General features: G+C 50.1%; 1 protein-coding gene across 4 annotated transcripts; it reads right to left on the bottom strand.

Annotated features, from left to right (window-relative positions):
• Positions 1-54: 54 nt before the first annotated feature.
• MAP3K12 (mitogen-activated protein kinase kinase kinase 12) lies at positions 55-20,480 on the bottom strand. Of its 4 annotated transcripts, XM_066369578.1 has the most exons (15): positions 20,253-20,480; positions 6,767-6,937; positions 6,459-6,667; positions 5,938-6,121; positions 5,387-5,578; positions 4,947-5,105; positions 4,629-4,787; positions 3,923-4,031; positions 3,579-3,688; positions 3,336-3,452; positions 3,070-3,207; positions 2,023-2,647; positions 1,798-1,868; positions 1,438-1,711; positions 55-795 (listed from the first exon to the last, which is right to left on the bottom strand). In XM_066369578.1, the coding sequence occupies exons 2-15, from the start codon at positions 6,901-6,903 to the stop codon at positions 697-699; spliced, it is 2,583 nt and encodes an 860-aa protein (XP_066225675.1). In that variant the 5' UTR covers positions 6,904-6,937; positions 20,253-20,480; the 3' UTR covers positions 55-696. The 4 variants fall into 4 exon arrangements, with proteins under 4 accessions (XP_066225675.1, XP_066225674.1, XP_066225671.1 ...); XM_066369577.1 differs by having other exon boundaries at positions 1,438-1,666; positions 6,459-6,937; XM_066369574.1 differs by having other exon boundaries at positions 6,459-6,937.
• Between the last annotated feature and the right edge of the window lie 595 nt (positions 20,481-21,075).

The raw sequence follows: 21,075 nt of genomic DNA on the forward strand, positions 1-21,075 counted from the left end.
ACCATGTGTGCTACCTACCCCATTTGTTGACCAAGAAAACCCTCAACAGCTGGGCCTGCATGGAGTAGTTATATTTCAAGGTTTTTCACAGGGGTTACAATATGACAAGTCTTCACCCCAATCAGGCACCAAGATAAAAACAGGGACTTAACACCCCAGTTCTTTAGCCTGAGCTGTCAACATGCTTTCACAATCTTCTAACCTCCTCCTGGACCCTAAGCCAGGGCTTGGGCAGAGAAATGGAGGGACAAGGAAATTACATTGCACCTGAGAAACCTCAGATGGGAGGACCCAGCCTTAACCTCCCTCCTCCCAAGTGCAAAATGTGTAAACAAAAAAGTGCAGTTAAGTGGCTCCCTTTCCTTCTTCCTGGGATTTGGTGGTGGTAGTGGGTGCATATAAGAGGATCAGAGGAGGCAAGTCTGGCTTTTTTACTGCCTACCTAACTGCTTGTTGAACATAATCAGGTGAAGCAGGGAGTGGCCACTTTGCCCTTACCAACAGCTCTAGGGGCAGTCCTTGTCCTTCATTTCCACAGCTGCCAGTGTCCCTAGAGTTTATCAGGTGAATTGGTTCAGGGGTCAGTCTCCCTTGACCTGACTTAAGGCTGGGAGAGCCCTGTCTTTCTCTGTTGATTATGTGGCACATATATATTATTTATATAAATATTTCTATGTACAGGAATAAGAGTGGCTTTCATGGAGGGAGGGATGCTGGGGGCTGCAAGGCTTCACCACTGTTGGAGTTGTCCAGTTCAGTGCTGTCACATTCTGAGTCCTCAGAATTGGGAGGGCCCTGTGAAGAGTAGACATGCAATGAGGTATGAGGCTCAGCATCTGTTGGCATTATCAATTTAAGGCTCCATCGCTGAATTTTTTTTTTTTCTTAATAAGGGGGAGAGAGGTGAGAAGCATCAATTCATAGTTGTGTCACTTTAGTTGTTAATTGCTTCTCATATGTGCCTTAACTGAGGGCTCAAGGCGAGCCAGTAACCAGTTCAAGCCAGCGACTTAAGGATCATGATTCTGCGCTCAAGCTGAGTACCTGGGAGTTTTGAACCTGGAGAAGGTTCTATCTACTGTACCACCACCAGTCAGGCTGGAATCTTTGTTTTAATAGCCAGCAGCTTACTGATTTTACTGCTTTCAGATTTTGTTGCTCAGACCATTTTCCAAGGCACAGGACTCCTAATTTCAGAATTCTTCCCTGGCTGCAATTAATAGCTACTATGTGAGGAAACCTGTTGAACTAGTTTGTATACTGTAGGTCTCATATTCCACCATGTGGATATTTGTTATTTAATATTGATGGAAACAGGTTCAGATACTGACTTGCATGCTAAAAATACTTATCTTCTCGTCTCTGTGTTTGTCTCCCCAACAGCTCCCAAATGATCAGTTATCTGTTCCCTAATACCTGGCTATTTCTGATACTCACCTGCTCCCTTTTGAGTAGGTCCTGGTGCTGGATGGGGAAGGAGCTGGGTTCAGGGCCAGTAACCACCTCTGAAGCAGGTTGATCCAGTGGGATTTCTGAACCCTGGGAGCACATGTCGTCAGACCGTTCATCTGGCCGCTCATCGGTGTTGGTACTGCCAACATCAGGGGTGCCGCTGGGGGATGGCTCACTAGCTGTGCCTTCCTCCCCATCTGATGGATTCTCTGAGCTAAAGGTAGATAGTGACTGGCGCATGTTCAGGCCCTGAGGCCACCTATGTATCATCAGAGACAGTTAACAGCTCAACTGTCTCTTGTAGCGCAGGAAGAAAAAGAATATTACTATAATTCTATCACTTACCTCTGGCTTGATGTCAGTTCTACTTCACTGTCTACCTCTCCTTCCTCTTCCTCTGATGATACGCCACGTTTCTGCAAGAGAGGTGAATGGACTGGTCAAAAGTGGGAAGAGGTTTTTGGACCCAGATAAAGGGAACATAATTATGAAAGGTTAAGTAGGGAATGGCTTGAGATCAAGAGCCTAATGTGAGAGGTGAATTAAGGGAAGAACTGTCTCATACTTTACCTGACTTCGGGTGACAGCAGCCCTGTACAGTAGTGCAGCTGGGGTCAAGTGCTGGGACCCAGCCCGGCTTCCTCCCCGTCCCGCCGTCCCTTCCCTTCCAGTTCCCAGCAGCCCCACACCATCACCAGGCCCTACTGGTGGAGGTGGCTCCCCTTTGACTCCCCCAGGTGAGTCTGGGCTGGTGGAGCCAGGTGCTGAGCCTTCACTTGGAGGGGTGTCACCCCGGGCTGGAGGTGGTGAGCCAGGATCCCCAGCTCCCCCAGTGGCTCCCCGGCCCCGGGCTCCTAGTGCAGCTGACAGCAGATCTGGGGATGAAGAAGACATCTTTCGTAGCAGGAGGTCATGATGGAGCCCACGGAAGGCTGGAGGGCAGGCCTCCCAGGCTGAGGGTCCCCCTCCAAGCACCCCTGGGCTTCCTGGTCCCCCAGGTTCATGGGGTGGCACAGCTGCACGAAGCCCAGGCAGGTCCCCACAGCTGCCTTTGGCGCTGGCCTTGCGATGACGGGTCTTGCCACGGCGATTCCGTCCTGGTGAGGGGGGACCCTTAGGACACCCAGGAAGACCCACCCCACTCAGGGCTGCATCTAGTTTTGGTAGCAAAGACTCAGTCTTGAGTATATCTGGCCTGGTGGGAGAGGGAAAGGACAAGTTTGAGATTAACAATTTTATCTGTGAAGGCACTCCCTAACCTCGGGCAGCACTAAAAGCACATCTCTCCCCATCTTCCAGCCATCCTTGACTCCTACACCTCCACCTGCTTCTCCAGTATCCCCGTTGCCTTTTTTTTTTCTCCCTTTTTTGGGGGGTGGGGTGGGTGGGGACAAACATCATGAGAAGCATCAATTAGCAAGTTGCAGCACTTGAGTTCATTGATTGCTTTCTCATATGTGCCTTGACCAGGGGAACTCCAGCCAAGCCAGTGACCCCTTGCTCAAGCCAGAGACCTTTGGGTACATGCCAGCAACCACAGGGTCATGTCTATGATCCCATGCTCAAGCTGGCAACCTCTCTCCCTTGCCATTTTTGAACCTCAGCACTTGGTCCCACCTTTTGTTGTGGGGTGACAGCTTCTGTGGAACATTCCTCTTCTTGATGAGCTTCTCCATTGTGTTCCCATGTAAGAGGCCTCGGGAAGGGTGTGATTTCAGTAGACCTGGGCACCTCCGCTCTAAAGCTTGCTCCCTTCTAAAGACAAGACCACTTCAGTTGGGCATTTGACCAGGAAGGGGGACTCGGGGACTCAGTAGGATCTGAGTCAGGCACAGCTCCATGAAGATGTGATTATGGGGGTGCATAGGGTCCATTACAGTTACCTGAGCAGCTCCCGCTCCTTGAGCTCCAGCTGCAGCATAAGGGCATTAAGTTCCATGTACAGGTTGTTGGCTCTCTCCAGCTTCCTTTCATAGTGTTCCCTGATGTCCAAGGCATGTCTGAAATGGGCAGGAGGATCCTCGAAGTGAGCTGGCTTCACCTAGTGCCACAAATTATCCCCGTCTCTGGGAACTGGTCTACAGTCCCTGCTATTGGTAAAATCACCTTTCCAAACAGGCACACACCTGAGCTCCTCTCTCCTCCGCATCACCAGCTCCTCTTCTAGGCGGTGCAGACAGGTCCCTTCTGATTTAATTTTTTCAAAGTGCAACTTTACCTCTTCACGCCACTCTGCCTGGGGGTGGGGAGACAATGAGGGATAAGGAACATGCTTTCATTCAGCAGATGCATAGGTGCCTGCGCTGCTGCAAATTGTGTTGAAACTAGGAGTGGGGCACATGATTGGCCAAGTGATCTCAGCCCACCAAAAGCTCATCTGTTCCATCCCGATCAACCCTTACCAGCCTCCCCTCAAAGGGCATCTTAAAAACAGGGAGATGAGGTGTTCATTTTCCTACCCACAGCACACCTGGGACTTAAAGTAAGTCTCCTGGGGTGTGGAAAGGACATCTGCTGAGGCGATGTCCAAATGTAGTAGGATCTGTCGAAATGATGGACGATTTCGTGGTTTGCTGTTCCTGGAGGGAATGGAGTTGGGGAAGAGAAAGGAATTTACAGGAGGACCAGAAAGTAACTCCTCTGTTCTGGAGAATCCAATCTGGAATGTACTCTTAATAAAAGAAATCCCTGGTCAACTATCTCCAGGAAATGTTATAATCTGTTAACATATAGTAAGCAGTCCTACAGTAAGCAAACCCATTTAATCCTAGTTTTCAACTTCTTTGTCAAAACAAAAGCCTTTTTTCTGAGTGGCTATTAAAAGAAACACACTTTGGAAAATGTTTAATCCAAGATTTAAAATGTTGAACCTTCAGGACCCAGGTTCCAAACAAGGGTCCTGGGACCCTTCCTCCTGCATTCTAAGGCTTGTAGTGATTGCCCAAGGTCACAGAAAGTCGGTGTGTCTGACTAATGCACCCCTGCACATTACTGGTCAATACATCTCCATTTCTACATCGTAGTCCCCTGGATTCACACTCTGAATCCTGCGGTCTTAGCCATATCTGGAAGCTCTGTCCCCCTTTCCCTGTTCAGGATTCTGGACCTGGGTGCTAGGTGCTAGTTAACCACCAGCAACACCCCTTTGCTCCCTAGTTTTGCTAGGCCGCTCTTACCAGCACTGGCGAAGCAAGATTTTGAACCCATCTGGGCAGCTGGAGGGCACTGGCAGATGGAGACTGTTGCTTCCCACACCCCAGATGATGGCTGAGGAATCTACATCTTTGTAGGGGATTTCACCAGTCAGCAGTTCCCACAGCACCACACCAAAGGACCTGGGGACATAAAGGGGACATCACTTGGAAGGTGCTCCCTCCAGAGGACCTGCCTGCTACAGACATCTCTCACTTGCACTCAGACCCTGGAAGCCCTCCTCCCTCCCACCCTCCCTGGGCTAGCCACCTGCTATTCTCAGTCCTCAACCTGGCCCTCACCAGATGTCCACCTTCTCAGACACAGGCTCATTACGAATCACTTCAGGGGCCATCCAGGCTACTGTTCCTGCAAAGGACATCTTGGTGCTCTTGTCACTCAGCTCCTTGGAAGTGCCAAAATCGGAGATCTTCACCACATCGTCGTATGTGATTAGCATGCTGGTAAAGAGTGTAGTCAGCTGGGGTCCAGGCCCCTCCACACACCTCATCTAGCTGCAGCAACTCTACCTTTCTGTTAAGTCATCTGGGACACCCAGAGGTAGGGGGCTCACTACCAGCCCTCCTGTGTTAGGACTGTCACTGGGAGGGGTTTCTGAGATGGCCACATGGACTTAGGACAGGGAGGGTCTGGAAGCAGGGACATGGCCACACTGACTTGGGTGGGGTCACCTGCAGGAGACGATGCACATCACCGTCTCCCTGCTTGCTTGCTTACTCACTTGGGGGACTTGAGGTCTCTATGGATAATCTTGTGCAGGTGCAGGTAGTTCATGCCACCAGCGATGCCCATGGACCAGTCAACCAGCAAGGAGGGGGTGACAGGGCGGCCAGCCCGCAGTACCTCGTACAGCTGGCCCTGGGCGCAGAACTCCATGAGGATGCAGTAGCAGGGAGCCTGAGTGCACACACCCCTAGGGGCCAAACACGGTAGTATGAAGCCAGCCCAGTCTATATACCTGGAACCCCATTCCCACCCATGCCACTTGTGTGTCTCCTTTAAAAAGGGGAGGTCACTGGCTTGAGTGTGGGTTCATCAACATGATCTCATCATTGCTGGCTTAATCAAGGGGTCACTGGCTTGGCTGGAGCCCCCTGGTCAATGCATGTATGAGAAACAATCAATGAACAATGAAAGTGCCACATCTACAGATTGATGCTTCTCATCTCTCCCTCGCAAAACAAAAGATAGGAAAGGGTGGATTAGATCCCTGCTGCCTAAGTAGGTCCCTGTCCTCAGCATAGTATCCCCAACCCCTGCCTTGAACCTTACTTGAAAGTGATGATATTGGGGTGCTTCAGCTTTCGCAGGTGCTTGATGTCAGTTTCTTTCAGGTCCCGTACCTTCTTCACGGCCACTTCCTCCCCATGGAAGCGCCCCAGGAAGACAGCACCCTGGGCCCCTGAGCCCACCCACTGCAGATCCAGGATTTCCTCAAAGGGAACCTCCCAAAGGTCTGTGGACAGGAGGTACAGTGCCACAGGGCTCAGAGAAAGCCACATGCAGGGCCTTGTGAAGGTCAGACACAGGAGAGGATTGGGTTGGCTGAAATGACTCAAGGAGGGAGAGGCAAAAATGTAGCCAAAACAGGTCAAGAAGACTAGGTTTGAGGGGACAGGGAAGGCAATGAATGGGGGCCTAAAAGGAATCTGGGAAGTTAGCTAATTGATAGATCAGGAGCTTGGGCCAGCCTTGGGGGAGGAAGGCTCAACAGGTGACTTAGAGTTGTCCAACAGATCTCGGGCTCAGATACAGGGAGAGAACCCCCAGAGAACAAGGTGGACGAAGCCTACCTTCTTGCTGTTGCTTGTGCTCTGTGGAGTAGGCTTTGCCAATCATGGTCCAGACAGGGCGCAGACAACCAAAGAGGCCTTCCAGGAAGCCACTGCCGCTTTGGCACTGCAGCCGCACCTCATCCGCTCGAACTCTGGGCACCCGACTCTCAGGGGACTCAGCGGCTCCCCCTGGGCCTGCTGCATCCTGCTCATGTAGCTGCAGGACACTGTTGGCAAAAGGCTCAGGCGGTGGCTCTCCGCCTGGGGAGGGGCTGGGCCCATCCCCGCTGTGCCCACCCAGTGGCACTACATCTCGAAGTACACACTGAGTAGGTGTCAGGTCTTTCTCGGGGGTGCAGTCAGAAGTGTCTGGGTCCAGTTTGCGCATGGACGCCTCGGTCAGGGTGGACACGAAACCCCCAAAGGAAGGGGAGGGTGTGCGAGTCTCATGCAGGCAGGCCATGGCCTCTGGGCCCCAGTGTGGTGAGCAGTGGGCCCTGTAGGAACAAAGGAGGGAGAAACAGTCAAAGCCACAGGTATGCCAGCTTGGAATGTCCACCCTAGAGGCAGAGGTTGGGGAGCTGGGCTCCCTACTGGAAATAACGCTTGAGCCTCACCCTCGGGTACCCATTCCCCTCCAAGTTTCACCTGGGACCCATCTTAGGAAACTTGATACACAGGCTTCCATTCAAGCATCTACTAGAAACTCAAGTCTGAGAGTGATACTCAGGTATACAGGTAACATACCTGAGTATCATTCTCAGACACATAAATATCCCTGCTCAGGAACGAACTAGTAAACTATATCTCAAATTCAAGTATTATGGTAACAGACTAGTCCCTTCTCCCTGTAAGATTCCTGTAATTTGCCTCAGGAGCATGTATTTCTTTCACTTGAGGCTCACATGCACACATACATGTCATATAAGAGTTTCAGATATACACCTTTTCCTTTGAGTCTCAATCTTAGGCACACAAAAGTAACACACCTAGGGTTCCCCTGTACTGAAGCACACTCAGGTGACATTGGTAACACTCGGTGCTGCTCAAGCACTCTCAGATGACATTCCTGGGCCTCCTGCAGACAAGTAATGCACCTGGCTGGGCCCCATGCTCATGTACTCACACACAATACAGCTGAGGTGGTAGAAGGAACAATAAATTCAAGTGAGAGTCATCCTGAGGCACATCCAGGGCTCCCACCTGATCTCCCATGAGCATACTCGAGTACACACCTGAGCCCCTTCGAGGTTAAGTGAAGGCTGTTACCAATCAGCTTCACTATCCTCCCAGCACAATTGGGGAATAAGGAGGAACCATCCAATGAGGATACAGAAGCTGTGTCAGGGCAAGTGGTAGCCTATTGCTTCAGTCTGTTTAGCCCCACCCCCATCAGTCCAGCTTCTCCCCCAGGAGCCAGTTAGAGAAGCCCCTGTCTCCTCTTCCTCCACTGCCCCATCCCATGCTCCCCAAACCAAGATCCAGCTTTCCAGACAATGAGGATTTGTACCATTTCATAGCTGGATGCTATTTATAAAGCAACGATTAAAAAGTCTGAATCCTGGCCCTGGCTGGTTGGCTCAGCGGTAGAGCGTCGGCCTGGCATGTGGGGGACCCGGGTTCAATTCCCAGCCAGGGCACATAGGAGAAGCGCCCATTTGCTTCTCCATCCCCCCCCCCTCCTTCTTTGTCTCTCTCTTCCCCTCCCACAGCCAAGGCTCCATTGGAGCAAAGATGGCCCGGGTGCTGGGGATGGCTCCTTGGCCTCTGCCCCAGGCGCTAGAGTGGCTCTGGTTGCAGCAGAGCGACGCCCCGGAGGGGCAGAGCATCGCCCCCTGGTGGGCAGAGCATCGCCTCTGGTGGGCGTGCCAGGTGGATCCCGGTGGGGCGCATGGGGGAATCTGTCTGACTGTCTCTCCCCGTTTCCAGCTTCAGAAAAATAAAAAAAAAAAAAAAAAAAAAAAAAAAGGTCTGAATCCTGCCTGACCTGTGGTGGCACAGTGGATAAAAGTGTCGACCTAGAATGCTGAGATCATCAGTTCAAACCCCAGGCTTGCCTGGTCAAGGCACATATGGGAGTTGATGCTTCCTGCTCCTCCTTCCACCCTTCTCACTCTCCCTCCCCAACCTCTCTAAAATGAATAATTTTTTTTTTAAAAGTCTGAATCCTAAATTGCAGGTTTGATTTCCAGTAAGGGTACATATAAGAAACAACCAATGAATGCATAAGTTGAACAAATTGATGTTTCTCTCTCTTTCAAATCAATTTTTAAAAAGTCTGAATCGGGGAAGGGAGTCAAGAGGGACAAGTATATACGGTGATGGAAAATGATTTGACCTTGGGCAATGGGTATACAATATAATCAACAGCTCAAATGCTACAAACACACTTACCTATATACTCTCATTGATCAATGTCACCCTGTTAAATTTAACTTTTGTGTGTGTGTGTGACAGAGACAGAGAAAGGGACAGATAGGAACAGACAGGAAGGGAGAGAGATGAGAAGCATCAATTCTTCATTGCAGCACCTTAGTTCATTGATTGCTTTCTTATATGTGCATTGACTGGGGGAGATTACAGCTGACCTAGTGACCCCTTGCTCAAGCCAGCAACCTTGGGCTCAAGTTGGTGAACCTTGCTCAAACCAGATGAGCCCATGCTCAAGCTGGCGACCTCGGGGTTTTGAACCTGGATCCTCTGCGTCCCAGTCAGATGCTCTATCCGCTGTGCCACTGCCTGATTAGGCAAATATAATTTTCTAAATAAAGTTGTTGGAAAAACAGCTGTGTTAGGTAGGCTTGCTCGCTTGTACTTTGTATGATTAGTGCGTGAGCAAGTGGCAGCACCTTGTGTGTGTAGTCTATGTAAGGCTAGGGGTGCTAGCCCTCAGGGCGGATTACAGATTGCCTATCTGCCACTGTGAGGGTCTATTTTTGCTATTGTGAGAGTCTATTGTTTGCCTGATGCCATGAGAAGTGGTTTCTCCCTGCCTGTTTGCTTTTCTGCTTTTGTGAGACTATTCAACAGGAATGGCCCAACACTTCCTAGCTCCGCAGTTCCTCTACTATCTGCCCGAATCCAATGTGGACCTGCCTGGCCTTGGCTACCAGCATTACAAAAAAAAAGTCTGAATCCTACCCTTATTTCTGCCACTTACTGGCTCTGTAACCTCAGGCAAGCTGTAGCTCAGCCTGTTTCTCCAACTGCACAAAGGGTAAACTAGCTATCATTCAGGCACAGCCAATTCTGCACCCTATATTAACTTTGTCTAGAGTTTGACACAGAGGGTCATTCTTATCTCCCATCTCCTGCCATATTATAGTCAGCAAATCCCAGTATGTGAGGATTCTAGAGGACAGCAATCGTCTCATTGTTCCTTAACCCTCTGCATCAGAACCCCTGAACCACATCAGGAGAGGTGTGTCACCAATCTACACATAGAAAGGGCTCACTGGATAATGATGCAGATCAATATAGACATCTGGCACCTCTGATGACCTCAGCTCTTGTAACAATTTCCAGGCCTCTCAAAGACTTTTTCAGGGGCCATGTGGTGGGCCTGAAATTTGCATATATAACAAGCACTTCAGTTGATTCTTATGCCTAGCATGTTCAAAAGCTCTGACCTGCTCTGGCAGGCTAGCGCAGTAGGTTAAAGCGTCATCCCAACACAAGGTTGTGGGTTCAATCCCAGGTCGGCACACATGGGAAATGACCAATGAATGCACAACTAAGCAGAACAACAAACGAACACTCTCTTCTTTGTCTCTCTAAAATCAATCAATACACTGAAAAAAATTTTTTTAAAGAAAAGCTCTGGTTTGTCCAGCTGATAGTGCAGTGGATAGAGCATTGGCCTGGGATGCTGAGGACCCAGGTTTGAAACCCCCAGGTTGCTGGCTTGAATGCAGGCTTATCCAGCTTGAGCATGGGATCATAGACATGACCAACTGGTCACTGGCTTCAGCAAGGGGTCACTGACTCTGCTGTAGCCCCTCCTGTCAGGGTCAAGGCACATATGAGAAGCAATCAATGAGCAACTAAGGTGCTGCCCACTACGAATTGATGCTTCTCACCTCTCTCCCTTCTTGGCGCTGTTTTTCTTGCTTAAAAAAAAGAGAGAGGCCTGACCAGGCGGTGGTGCAGTGGATAGAGCGTCAGACTGGGATGCGGAAGACCCAGGTTTGAGACCCCAAGGTCGCCGGCTTGAGCGCGGGCTCATCTGGGTTGAACAAAAGCCCACCAGCTTGAACCCAAGGTCTCTGGCTCCAGCAAGGTGTTGTTACTCGGTCTGCTGAAGGCCCGTGGTCAAGGCACATATGAGAAGGCAATCAATGAACAACTAAGGTGTTGCAATGCGCAATGAAAAACTAATGATTGATGCTTCTCATCTCTTTCCATTCCTGTCTGTCCCTGTCTATCCCTTTCTCTGACTCACTCTCTGTCTCTGTAAAAATAAATAAATAAATAAAAGAGAGAGAGGAAAAGGAAAAGCACTGACCCAATGCCATTCTATTCTCTCTTCTTTTTTTGGGGGGGGGGGCAGAGACAGAAAGAGTCAGAGAGAAGGACAGATAGGAACAGACAGATAGGAAGGAAGACAGATGAGAAACATCAATTCTTTGTTGCGGCTTTTTAGTTGTTCATTGATTTCTCATATGTGCCTTGACTAGGGGCTACAACAGACTGAGTGACCCCTTGCTCAAACCAGATGAGCCCACGCTCAAGCTGGTGACCTCGGGGTCTGGAACCTGGGTCTTCTACATCTCAGTCCGATGCTCTATCCACTGTACCACTGCCTGGTCAGGCTATTCTCTCTTCTTTAGTGCCATATTACAGCCTTAATTCTGGGCTTATTAGCTGTGTCAGCTGACCCAGGAAAAATGCCACTCAAATGGTTTTCAGATTCTTCCAAGGTCCCCCACCCCATACTCCACCAGCCTTTAGAACCATCTTCTAAATTACAAGTTGGCTAGTAACCCCTCTTCTGCTTCAAACCTTTTAGTAGCCCCCACTGCCTTTGGTTCAGGCACCTTACCTCCAAGCTCTGGCCCCTTCCCAGCCTCATCTACCACTGCTATTGGTACCCAGGCCATACAGAACTGAGGCTGACACTAAGCTGTATCAGGCTTTTTTTTTTTTTTTTTGTATTTTTCTGAAGTTGGAAATGGGGAGGCAGTCAGACAGACTCCCGCATGCGCCTGACCGGGGTCCACCCAGCACGCCTACCAGGGGGCAATGCTCTGCCCATCTGGGGCACTGCTCTGTTGCGACCATTCTAGCGCCTGAGGCAGAGGCCATAGAGCCATCCTCAGCGCCCGGGCCATCTTTTGCTCCAATGGAGCCTCGGCTGCGGGAGGGGAAGAAAGAGACAGAGAGGAAGGAGAGAGGAAGGGGTGGAGAAGCAATGGGCGCTTCTCCTGTGTGCCCTGGCCGGGAATTGAACCCAGGACTCCTGCATGCCAGGCCGATGCTCTACCACTGAGCCAACTGGCCAGGGCTTGTATCAGGCTTTTGTTCCCAACTGAATGAGAGTGGCTCTCATGGAAGGCTTAATATGTGTGTTAGCCTCTGTTTCGGGCACATTAGTTCATTTAATTCTCAAAACTCTAAGGTAGGCATCCTTTGCCTACTTGACAGAGGTACACTGCTCACAAAAATTAGGGTATCAGGTAAGGTGCAGATACTCCAGTACTTTTACCCTTTTGCATAGTGCATTTTCACCAATGAAATAAAAGTTGGTTTTGCTTCATTTGCATATTTGAACAACTTTCTTTGACTTGTCATTTGCTTTTTTTTTTTTTTTAATTTTATTTATTCATTTTTTAGAGAGGAGAGAGAGAAAGGGAGAGAGAGAGACAGAGAGAGAAGGTGGGGAAGAGCTGGAAGCATCAACTCCCATATGTGCCTTGACCAGGCAAGCCCAGGGTTTCGAACCGGTGACCTCAGCATTTCCAGGTCGACGCTTTATCCACTGCGCCACCACAGGTCAGGCCGTCATTTGCTTTTCTGATGTTCTTGTTCAATAAAAAAAATCACATGCTTCTTTTTTTTATCATTCCATATTTTGAAATATCCCCTAATATTTGTGAGCAGTATATTATTAAATAACCCACACAGGAAGCCTTAGCTAGGAAGGGGCTCAGGAAGATCAGCTTAAGCTGGATCTCTTGCCCTCTTCTCACTTCATCCTGGAAACCTTCCTCCCTGTCCCTGCTACACTGTGCTTCCTTCCTATCATGGCTCCCATTACCCTGGATACACTATGGGTCGGCCTCTCGCTTTTCTGTGAGCTCTTTCACATGGGATCCCAGAGCTTCAAACAGCACCTGGCGGGCAGGCAGGTGCTCAGTAAGATGAGGCATTGCTCTCCTCACCCCAGAAGACCATCTTAAGGATGGAACCTCCATTACATATGCATTAGCTCCCTCACTCGTCAGAACCACCCAGTGAAGGAGATATTAATGGTCCCTTTATATGGAGAAAACTGACGCCCAGATAGCTGAAGTCACAGTCAGGTTCAGACTTTGAAACCCCAACATATCCCATGATATCAGCGACTTTAAGAGTTTAGATGTACACTATAATACAAATGACCAACACAAGCCAAGCAACATGCCAATACGCTGAAGAATTTTCTCTGGAGAATACGAGGGCTGTCAACAGTGCCCCTCAAATGGGGCTTCCCGTCCAGGCCCCCTAGAACACAGGTCCGGCTTTCGGGAGCTCCCAGGGCAGGACAGCAGGACGGCACAGCGGGACCGACGCTCAAGGAGTCAGAGCCGCTTGCTGGCCCACTAGTAGCCCAAGTGGCGGGCCTTCGAGGCGGAGAGTAAAGGGTTACAGATTCAGCACACCCTCCCCCTTCCACCCTTCCAGACCTCCTTCCCGGTCATCACGTGGTGTGGGGCCGGGGGCGGGACCCGCTGGCGGGAGGACGGGTCTCGAGAATGGGAGGGGACACAGCCGGTTGGGGGAAGCGCTGAGCGCCGCGGCGTAACCATGACGACTGGGCCCGAGGCGGCGTGTGATGTCACCAGGACAAGATTAGCTCAGGGTCACGTGAGCAGCGACAGCGGGGGTGGGGCTGCACCTGGGCCCCACCCCTGGCCCTAGCTGGGCCACGTGCTGGTTGCCCGGATGGCTGCGGTGGTGGCCACGTGGACCACCGTCCTAGCCGCCCGGCGCATACGTGCTCCCCTCCTGCCCATACCTCCATCGACCTCTCAGTGCAGCTCTTCGACCCGGCACAAGTGGAGGGAGAGATTGATGCTGGAGAGTGGACTGAGGTTGGCATTGGGGTGTCACAGAAAAAGCAGGAAATTGGGACACATTGAGAATAAACACAGAACAGACGACAGGCCAATCCGGAGAGAGGGGAGGGACAAGCTGAGAGGTCCAGAGACTGAAACAGCATGAAGCAAGGGAGAGTCAAACCTGAGAAGGAGGGACTGAAAAACTGATTTTGAAAAAGAGGACACTGAGAAAGGAGACGAGGAAAAAAAGATGAAAAGGGACTGAAGAACACGATAACCTGTGCCCTTCCGAATTCATGTTTTCTGTGTAGAAGCTGAGCCTTGAGTAGGCACACTTGGCTTTTAAAAGGAATTTTTCAGCCTTCATCTGGTGTTTGGCAACTAAGAGTTCGGGCATAGGGAGGGTGACATGCAGCCTATCCTCATTCCAGTTCACCAGATTTCCCCGAGGGCCCTCTGGTATCCAGGGCCAGCAGCTGGGGAGAGAGGGAGAGAAGACAAACCTCACCTGTTTGTCTTTTAGGGTAGTGGGAGTAGCTGAAGAAAAAGATGGGACCAAGGGAAAGGGAGGGAATCTAGCCAGGCTCAGCCGATCCTCATCCTGTTGTTAGGCTAATGACAACTCTTCCAGACTGACCTGAAGGGGTGGAGGGAAAGCCGAGGCCCCAGGGAGCTGTAGTAAACTGGGGATTTCTCTCTCCCCACTCCCCTACCCTGTTTAATTTCTCTCTGACTTGCCAGTTGTGACCGGCTGCCCCCTAGGCCAAGACATTCGGTCACCCTGGGGGAGGGGAGCTGTCTCCCCAACCATCAATTATGCAGAGCATAGGGAAGGGCAGAGATGTGACAGGAGGGGCGGATATCTCAGTCATTCTGTCCATCATATTTACCAAGTGCTTACTGTGCAGAACTCTGCTCCCTAAGCTACACAACTAACAGGAAAGAGGCTCTTTGGACACCCTGTGAGGCCCAAATTCAGTTTCAGCTACCAGATTCTCTGCTCTGGTGTTGGTTCCCAAAGTTCCCCTTCAGGAGGCTGTAGGAGTGGAGGGGCTTAGGGAATACCCTCCTCCCACTTTAATTTCTCCTCCTAGGTTCTCCAGCCTGAGATGCTGGAGGCTTGAGGCAAAGGAACCCTTTGAATTCTTTCTTGCTTCCTCCAGTTCTAACAGCAGAATCTCAATGCCCAAGCTGCTTGTCTGGCTGACTTGGGGGCTCAGTTGAGAGGCCAAGCCATCTGTCTAAGTGTTGGGCTTTCACACTGAGCACTAACCATTTGTTCTGGACTTCACTTGGCACTCAAGTCAAGGAGGAAGATTTCCTTTCAATCTTGGGTAGGGGTGGGAAGGGAGGCCTTCATGGGGAGAGGGCACCTAAGACTTGGAATGCTTTCACTGTGGCAGGCTTTGAGGTTCTTAAAGGATGAAGGACTGACCCCTTCGAGCCATGTCTTCTGGTCACTTTAGCTGCAGATTCTTACAGAATCCATGGTCCTGGCCCCAGGGTTCTTCTCAGATGAAAAGAACTACAGCTTTTTGCCTGACCAGGCGGTGGCGCAGTGGATAGGGCGTCAACCTGGGACGCTGAGGACCCAGGTTTGAAACCCTGAGGTCGCTGGCTTGAGTGTGCGATCATAGATATGACCCCATGGTTGCTGGCTTGAAGCCCAAGATTGCTGGGTTGAGCAAGGGGTCACTGGCTCAGCTGGAGCCCCCCCAGTCAAAGCACATATGAGAAAGCAATCAATGAACAACTAAGGAGCTTTAACAATGAGTTGATGCTTCTCATCTCTCTCCCTTCCTGTCTGTCTGCTCTCTGTAGCTCTCTAGCAAAAAAAAAAAAGAACTACAACTACAGCTTTTCTCAAGGACCTCATGAGGGGGAGATGCCTTCTGCTGAGAACCTGGGAAAAACTGGAGATCACCCCTAAATCCAGGCCCCCAACCTCATATAGGTCAAGCCCTGAGACCCCTAGCGGAAGGGGCTGGGGGAAGTACTATTTAAGAAAAAAAAAGAGCCAGTTTTGGATTTGGACAAATCAGAACTAGAACCTCAGTTTTGCTACAAAGTAGTTTAAGGAATGTAACCTCTCTGAGACTCAACTCTACCTCATAGAGTGGTGAGGGTTAAGTAAGCCAATGTAGGGAACACCCTAAACACAGTCCCTGGCTCCTGGCTTTTTCTTCCTAATTGGCTAGACACCAGGTCTTTCTTTGTGGATTCTGGAGAAGCATGTCTTTCTGTCTGAGCAGAAAAAAGGAGACTTGGTCTCCAACCTTATATTTCCCCAAGACAAATCTCCCTTTCAGGTTCCTGGCAAACCAGGTCACAACAGCAGAGCCTGAACCCTTTGTCCTACCTCCTCTGGCCTAAGGGGGAAGGCCTAATTCTCTTTGCACTCCATCCTCACCCCCTGGTCAACATGGTCCAGGATTACCCCTCAGCCCTACCTTTTAACATTTGAGGGGTAGGAGGGGATAGGAGCAAGATATGATGTGCCATAGGGTTCACAAGGGTCTCTCTTCCATTCAGGACTTCAGGAGAACCTGGAAGAAGTTCAGCGTATTTTAACATCTTGAAGGATAGATGCCAAAGTGTGCCAATTTCTATGTAGGTGGAATTATGGGTGTTTTCTTTTTGTGGCTTATCTATATTTTTTAATATTTCAGTAATGACTTTGAATTGCTTCAAATTAAGAACTTTAAGCCTGGCCTGTGGTGGCGCAGTGGAGAAAGCATCAACCTATAATGCTGAAGTCATTGGTTCTAAACCCCAGGCTTGCCTGGTCAAGGCACATATGGCAATTTATGTTTCCTTCCTTCTCCCTCTCTCTCTCTCTCTCTCCCCCCTCTCTAAAATGAATAAAAATCTTAAAAAAAAAAAAAAGAAAAGAACTCGAAATCTTGGTTTGACTTGTGGTGGTGCGGTGGATAAAACATAGACCAGGAATGCTGAGGTCAATGGTTTGAAACCCCTGGCTTGCCCAGTTAAGGCACATATGAGAAGTAACCATGCTTCCCGCTCCTCCCCTCTCCCTTTCTTTCTCCTTCTCCTTTCTCTAAAATCAACAAATTAAATAAAATCTTACCAAAACCCCACCTCAACAACTTTAAGCCCTGGCTGCATAGCTGTTCGTTAGGACGTCATTCTAAAATGCTAAGGTTGTAGTTTTGATCCCAGATCAGGCACATACAAGAATCAATGAGTATATAACTAGCTGGAACAACAAATCAGTCTCTCTCTCTCTCCCCCTTTCTCTCTCTCTCTAAAATCAATCAATAAAAAAATTTTTCAGCCCTGGCCAGTTGGCTCAGTGGTAGAGCATCGGCCTGGCATGCAGGAGTCCCGGGTTTGATTCCCGGCCAGGGCACACAGGAGAAGCGCCCATCTGCTTTTCCACCCCTCCCCCTCTCCTTCCTCTCTGTCTCTCTCTTCCCCTCCCGCAGCCGAGGCTCCACTGGAGCAAAAGATGGCCCGGGCGCTGAGAATGGCTCCATGGCCTCTGCCTCAGGCGCTAGAATGACTCTGGTGGCAACAGAGCGAAGCCCCAAATGGGCAGAGCATCGCTCCCTGGTGGGCATGCCGGGTGGATCCCGGTCGGGCGCATGCGGGAGTCTGACTGCCTCCCTGTTTCCAGCTTCAGAAAAAATACAAAAAAAAAAAAAAAAAATTCAAATCAACCAATGAACGCAGAAATAAGTGGAACAAATCAATAGTTCTCTCTCCTTTACTCTCTAAAGACAATAATAGAAGTTTTAAATAAGAAATTTAAAAATCTATTTGGGCCCTGGCTGGTTTCTCAGTGGATAGAGCATTGGCCCAGTGTGTGGAAGTCCCAGGTTTGATCCTCAGTAGGGCACCTAGGAGAAGCGATCATCTGCTTCTCTTTCCCTCCCTCTTCCCCTTCACTCTCTTTTCTTCTGCAGCCAGTGGCTGAATTGGTTTGAGCATTGGCCCCAGGCGCTGAGGATAGCTCAGTTGATTTGAGCATTGGCCCCAGACAGGGGTTGTTGGTTGGATCCCGGTCAGGGTCCATGTGGATATCTGTTTCACTATCTTCCCTCTTTTCAAAAAAAAGAAAAAAAAACAGATAACAAAAAGATTTAAAAAATACAGGTAAAGTTCACACACACAAAAATAACTATTTGAAATTGAAAAAGGGAAGATAAAAATTAGAGTTCCCATCCATTTCTGTCACCTAACTTGGGAGAGTGTGCTACAGAGGGAGGGTGGATAACCTAAGAATCAGAGAGGTTTGCTTAACATCCTGTCTCTGCTCCTAACCATTTGGGCAACTTGGAGTTCAAAACTTAATAAACCTCTGTTCTTTCATTTCTAAATGGGGAGAGTGGTACCTATGTCACACAGTGGTAATGAAGTATATAATGTGGTAGGTAAGAGCACAAACTCTGGATCAGACAGACCCTAAGGTCTAGCCACATACTGACTTTTTCACTTTGAACAGATTAGTAAAGTTTTACTTCCCTCCCTAAAATAGAGATGATGAGAACACAACCTAAATCTTAGTCCTGTTATGAGCATTACTGAGATAATCCGAATAAAGTTCCTGGCCCAATACCTAGGACCAAACAAGCCTCCTTTAAGCATTAGCCATGTGGAAAGTGCCTGAAGTAGGGGTTTTATACATGTGATATCCCTTCTTTTTCTTTTCCTCCTCCCAAAGCAAGAAGCAGTAGGGAGGGCACAGGTGGAAAGGGAGGTGGACTAACAGGAGTGGAGAAAAAGGAGAGCAAGGAAAGAAGAAAACAAAGGACAGGGCTTTTTATATTGGATAATCTTTGGTCTCTTCTGCAATGGTGTCCCTTCCTCCTCATCACCTTCCCCCAACACACACATGACCCTAGTCCTTCTGGGAGCAAATGAAGCAGACAGATCAGTCTCTGTGGCCAGACCCTCATGAAGTCCCTTTGTCCCCTGCTGGCATCATCTTCACACTTTGTTCCTTGGTTCCCAGCAGGAACTTCTGAAGGAGTTGCTCCCTAATCCCTTCTTTCTCCCAGCCCAGGCAGGGGAGACACAGGACTGCACACAGTCATTTTGTTATTAGGTGAGTCCTTGGTGGAGGGTACTAGAATTTAAGGTTTTCTTCATGGCAAGGCCATACCAACTCCATCACTTCTGAGGGAAGGACTGGGAAACAGCAGTTGGTTTTCAGAGGGTTTCTGCCATCCTCATCTGTAAGAACACCTAGGAATTCCTTTGCCACTTACTTAAACTTCTTGCCTTCTCTGTCCATAACTGGGTTAAATCAGGGGATGAATATTTAGTTGTTTTTCCTGTGTGCAGCATCACCTCAGTCCCTGATGTGAGTGGCAGGCTTGAGAGGAAAGCTGCTTTTTGCCACCCTTAAGAGTGAGATAGAAGAGAGTAGGCCCTAAAAGCTCAGTGGAACTTTAGTGCCTGCATTGGAAGGCCCATGGCACACTTGGGTCCTTTCCTTCCTGAATCCTTTCTGCTTGTCCTCCTTTGGTGTGAATGACCCTCTGGCTGAAAATCTGAGTTCCCAGAGCCATGGGGTTCACTCTGCAAGGTGGAAGGGAACTACAAGTTGTTTAGAGGGAGGCACTGCACTGGCTGGCTTGAGAGACTCTGGGTAGTGAAGAGACCTCATGGGCACTCAGTCTCCTCCCAAGAGGGAGCAGGGAATGGAGCTAAAAGGTAGGATTCCTCTCTATCCTCCCTAAATTCTAAGGGAAACCCCACTCTTTCCTTTCAGTATTTATAAAGCCTCCAACTCTTTCTCTTCTCTTACCTCAGCCAAGGCCATGGTTATCAGGACCCTCAACTCTGTGGAAAAGATTCTTCTGTATTTTTCAAAGGAGTTTGAGGAGCGTGTGGGGGAAAGGGAGGAGGTACATGAAAGGCCTGGGCTGAGGAAATGGGTTAGGGGGGTCAGAGGAGATGGAAAGGGGGAGAAAGCCACATGTGAATGGGGGAGGGGAGGATGCAACCGCTGGATGGAGAAGGTGAATGCCACAGCTGGAGGGATTTACGCTTTACAGTGGAAAGGGGAGGGAGGCCATTGCCTGGGCTTCCAGGAACAGGTGCTCTCTACCTATAATCCTCAGGTACAACCCGCTAAGTGTGCATGTGGAGAGAACAGGGGTGTGGGTGGGCAAAACAGGCCTTGTTCGTCCTTCCTTTCCTTCCGTTTTAGCGGCCAAAACTCATCCTCCTCTTTTCCTCCTCTCCTGCTTGAGGATGAGTGGGAGGAGAGGATGGTCTCTTGCCGCTGTCCTTAAGTCTCTTCCCCAATCATCCCCCAACCCCACAGCATACAGTGCTTTTCAGCTTCTGAGGCTCTTCATCTCCAAGCTGGGTCGCGACGTCCCTTTGCTCCATACCTCTCCTTTCCATCCTTACAAGCGTCGGGTCCAGATCCACAGTTCCTCCATCCCCACAGCCTCAGCATCCCCGTTGCACCCTCCCCCACCCCGCCATATCTGCATACCAACCCTCCCTCGGCACCCGGATCCCAGGACCCGAACCCATCCCTGCCCCCCACCCCCCACAACTCGGTCCGGCTTCTCACCTCGGGGGCTCCGCGGCCGCAGCACAAAAGGCGGCGCTGCTGCAGCTCAGCTCCGGATGCTGTTCCTGCCTCCTCCTCCTTCTCCTCCTCCTCTCCTCCCCCCGCTGCCCTCGACCGGACCCGGGGCGCCGTCACAGGCGACGCTCGTGCGGAGCACGGGTGTACGGGTATCAGTCCCAGATTTCTTCCCCCGACCTCCGACCCCACTCTACTTGAACTCCCGCTCCTTCCTAGGCCCCCGCCCCTAGCCCCCCGAGACGGACACGCCCTGAGCGGGGGATGCTGCACTGGAGCCGCCGGCCTCTTAAAGGAGCCTGCTGCCGCCACCCGGCGCACTCCGGGCTCGTCCCTGCCGTGTCAGGGTCCCTCACCTCCCTACTGGTGGTCCCACCATGGGGTTTCTGTTGATTCTGTTGGAGCCCCCTAAAACCGGTCTTACAAACTCGCTCCTACACACTAAGGCAGTAGCCCCCCAGATGGGAAACCGCCACCCCCCACACGCTAGCGTTACTTCCCGTCACAGCAATTTTGCTTGCTTTCCTTCTCCAGTTCCACCCAGTGAGAATCCACTCGGTTCAATGCGTGTCCCCCTTTTGTGTTCCTAGATGACCCCTCAAATTATTCCAAGATTTCTCTTCCCTGACACACTCTTAGAACACTCATTAGAATCAAACATTTTTCATGATTTCTTTCCAAGGTCACAAGATTTTTTCATCTTTCAGCCCAGTGGTTGTGAGGCTTTGGGGAGAAAGGAATGAAGCTCTGAAATCTAGAAGAGTCGATTAGTCTTAAGAGGCCAAAATTTCTTGCTCTCTTCAACTGA

This window comes from Saccopteryx leptura, chromosome 2 (assembly GCF_036850995.1).
Source record: "Saccopteryx leptura isolate mSacLep1 chromosome 2, mSacLep1_pri_phased_curated, whole genome shotgun sequence".
Classification (NCBI taxonomy): domain Eukaryota; kingdom Metazoa; phylum Chordata; class Mammalia; order Chiroptera; family Emballonuridae; genus Saccopteryx; species Saccopteryx leptura.

Bases quoted from the DNA above. Each gene is read 5' to 3' on its own strand.
- MAP3K12 (XM_066369574.1), bottom strand. From the start codon at position 6,903: ATGGCCTGCCTGCATGAGACTCGCACACCCTCCCCTTCCTTTGGGGGT. The intron at 5,579-5,937 runs GTAAGGTTCAAG...TTTGGCCCCTAG, and splicing joins CCCAATATCATCACTTTCAA to GGGTGTGTGCACTCAGGCTC. The intron at 5,106-5,386 runs GTGAGTAAGCAA...ACTCTTTACCAG, and splicing joins AGAGACCTCAAGTCCCCCAA to CATGCTAATCACATACGACG.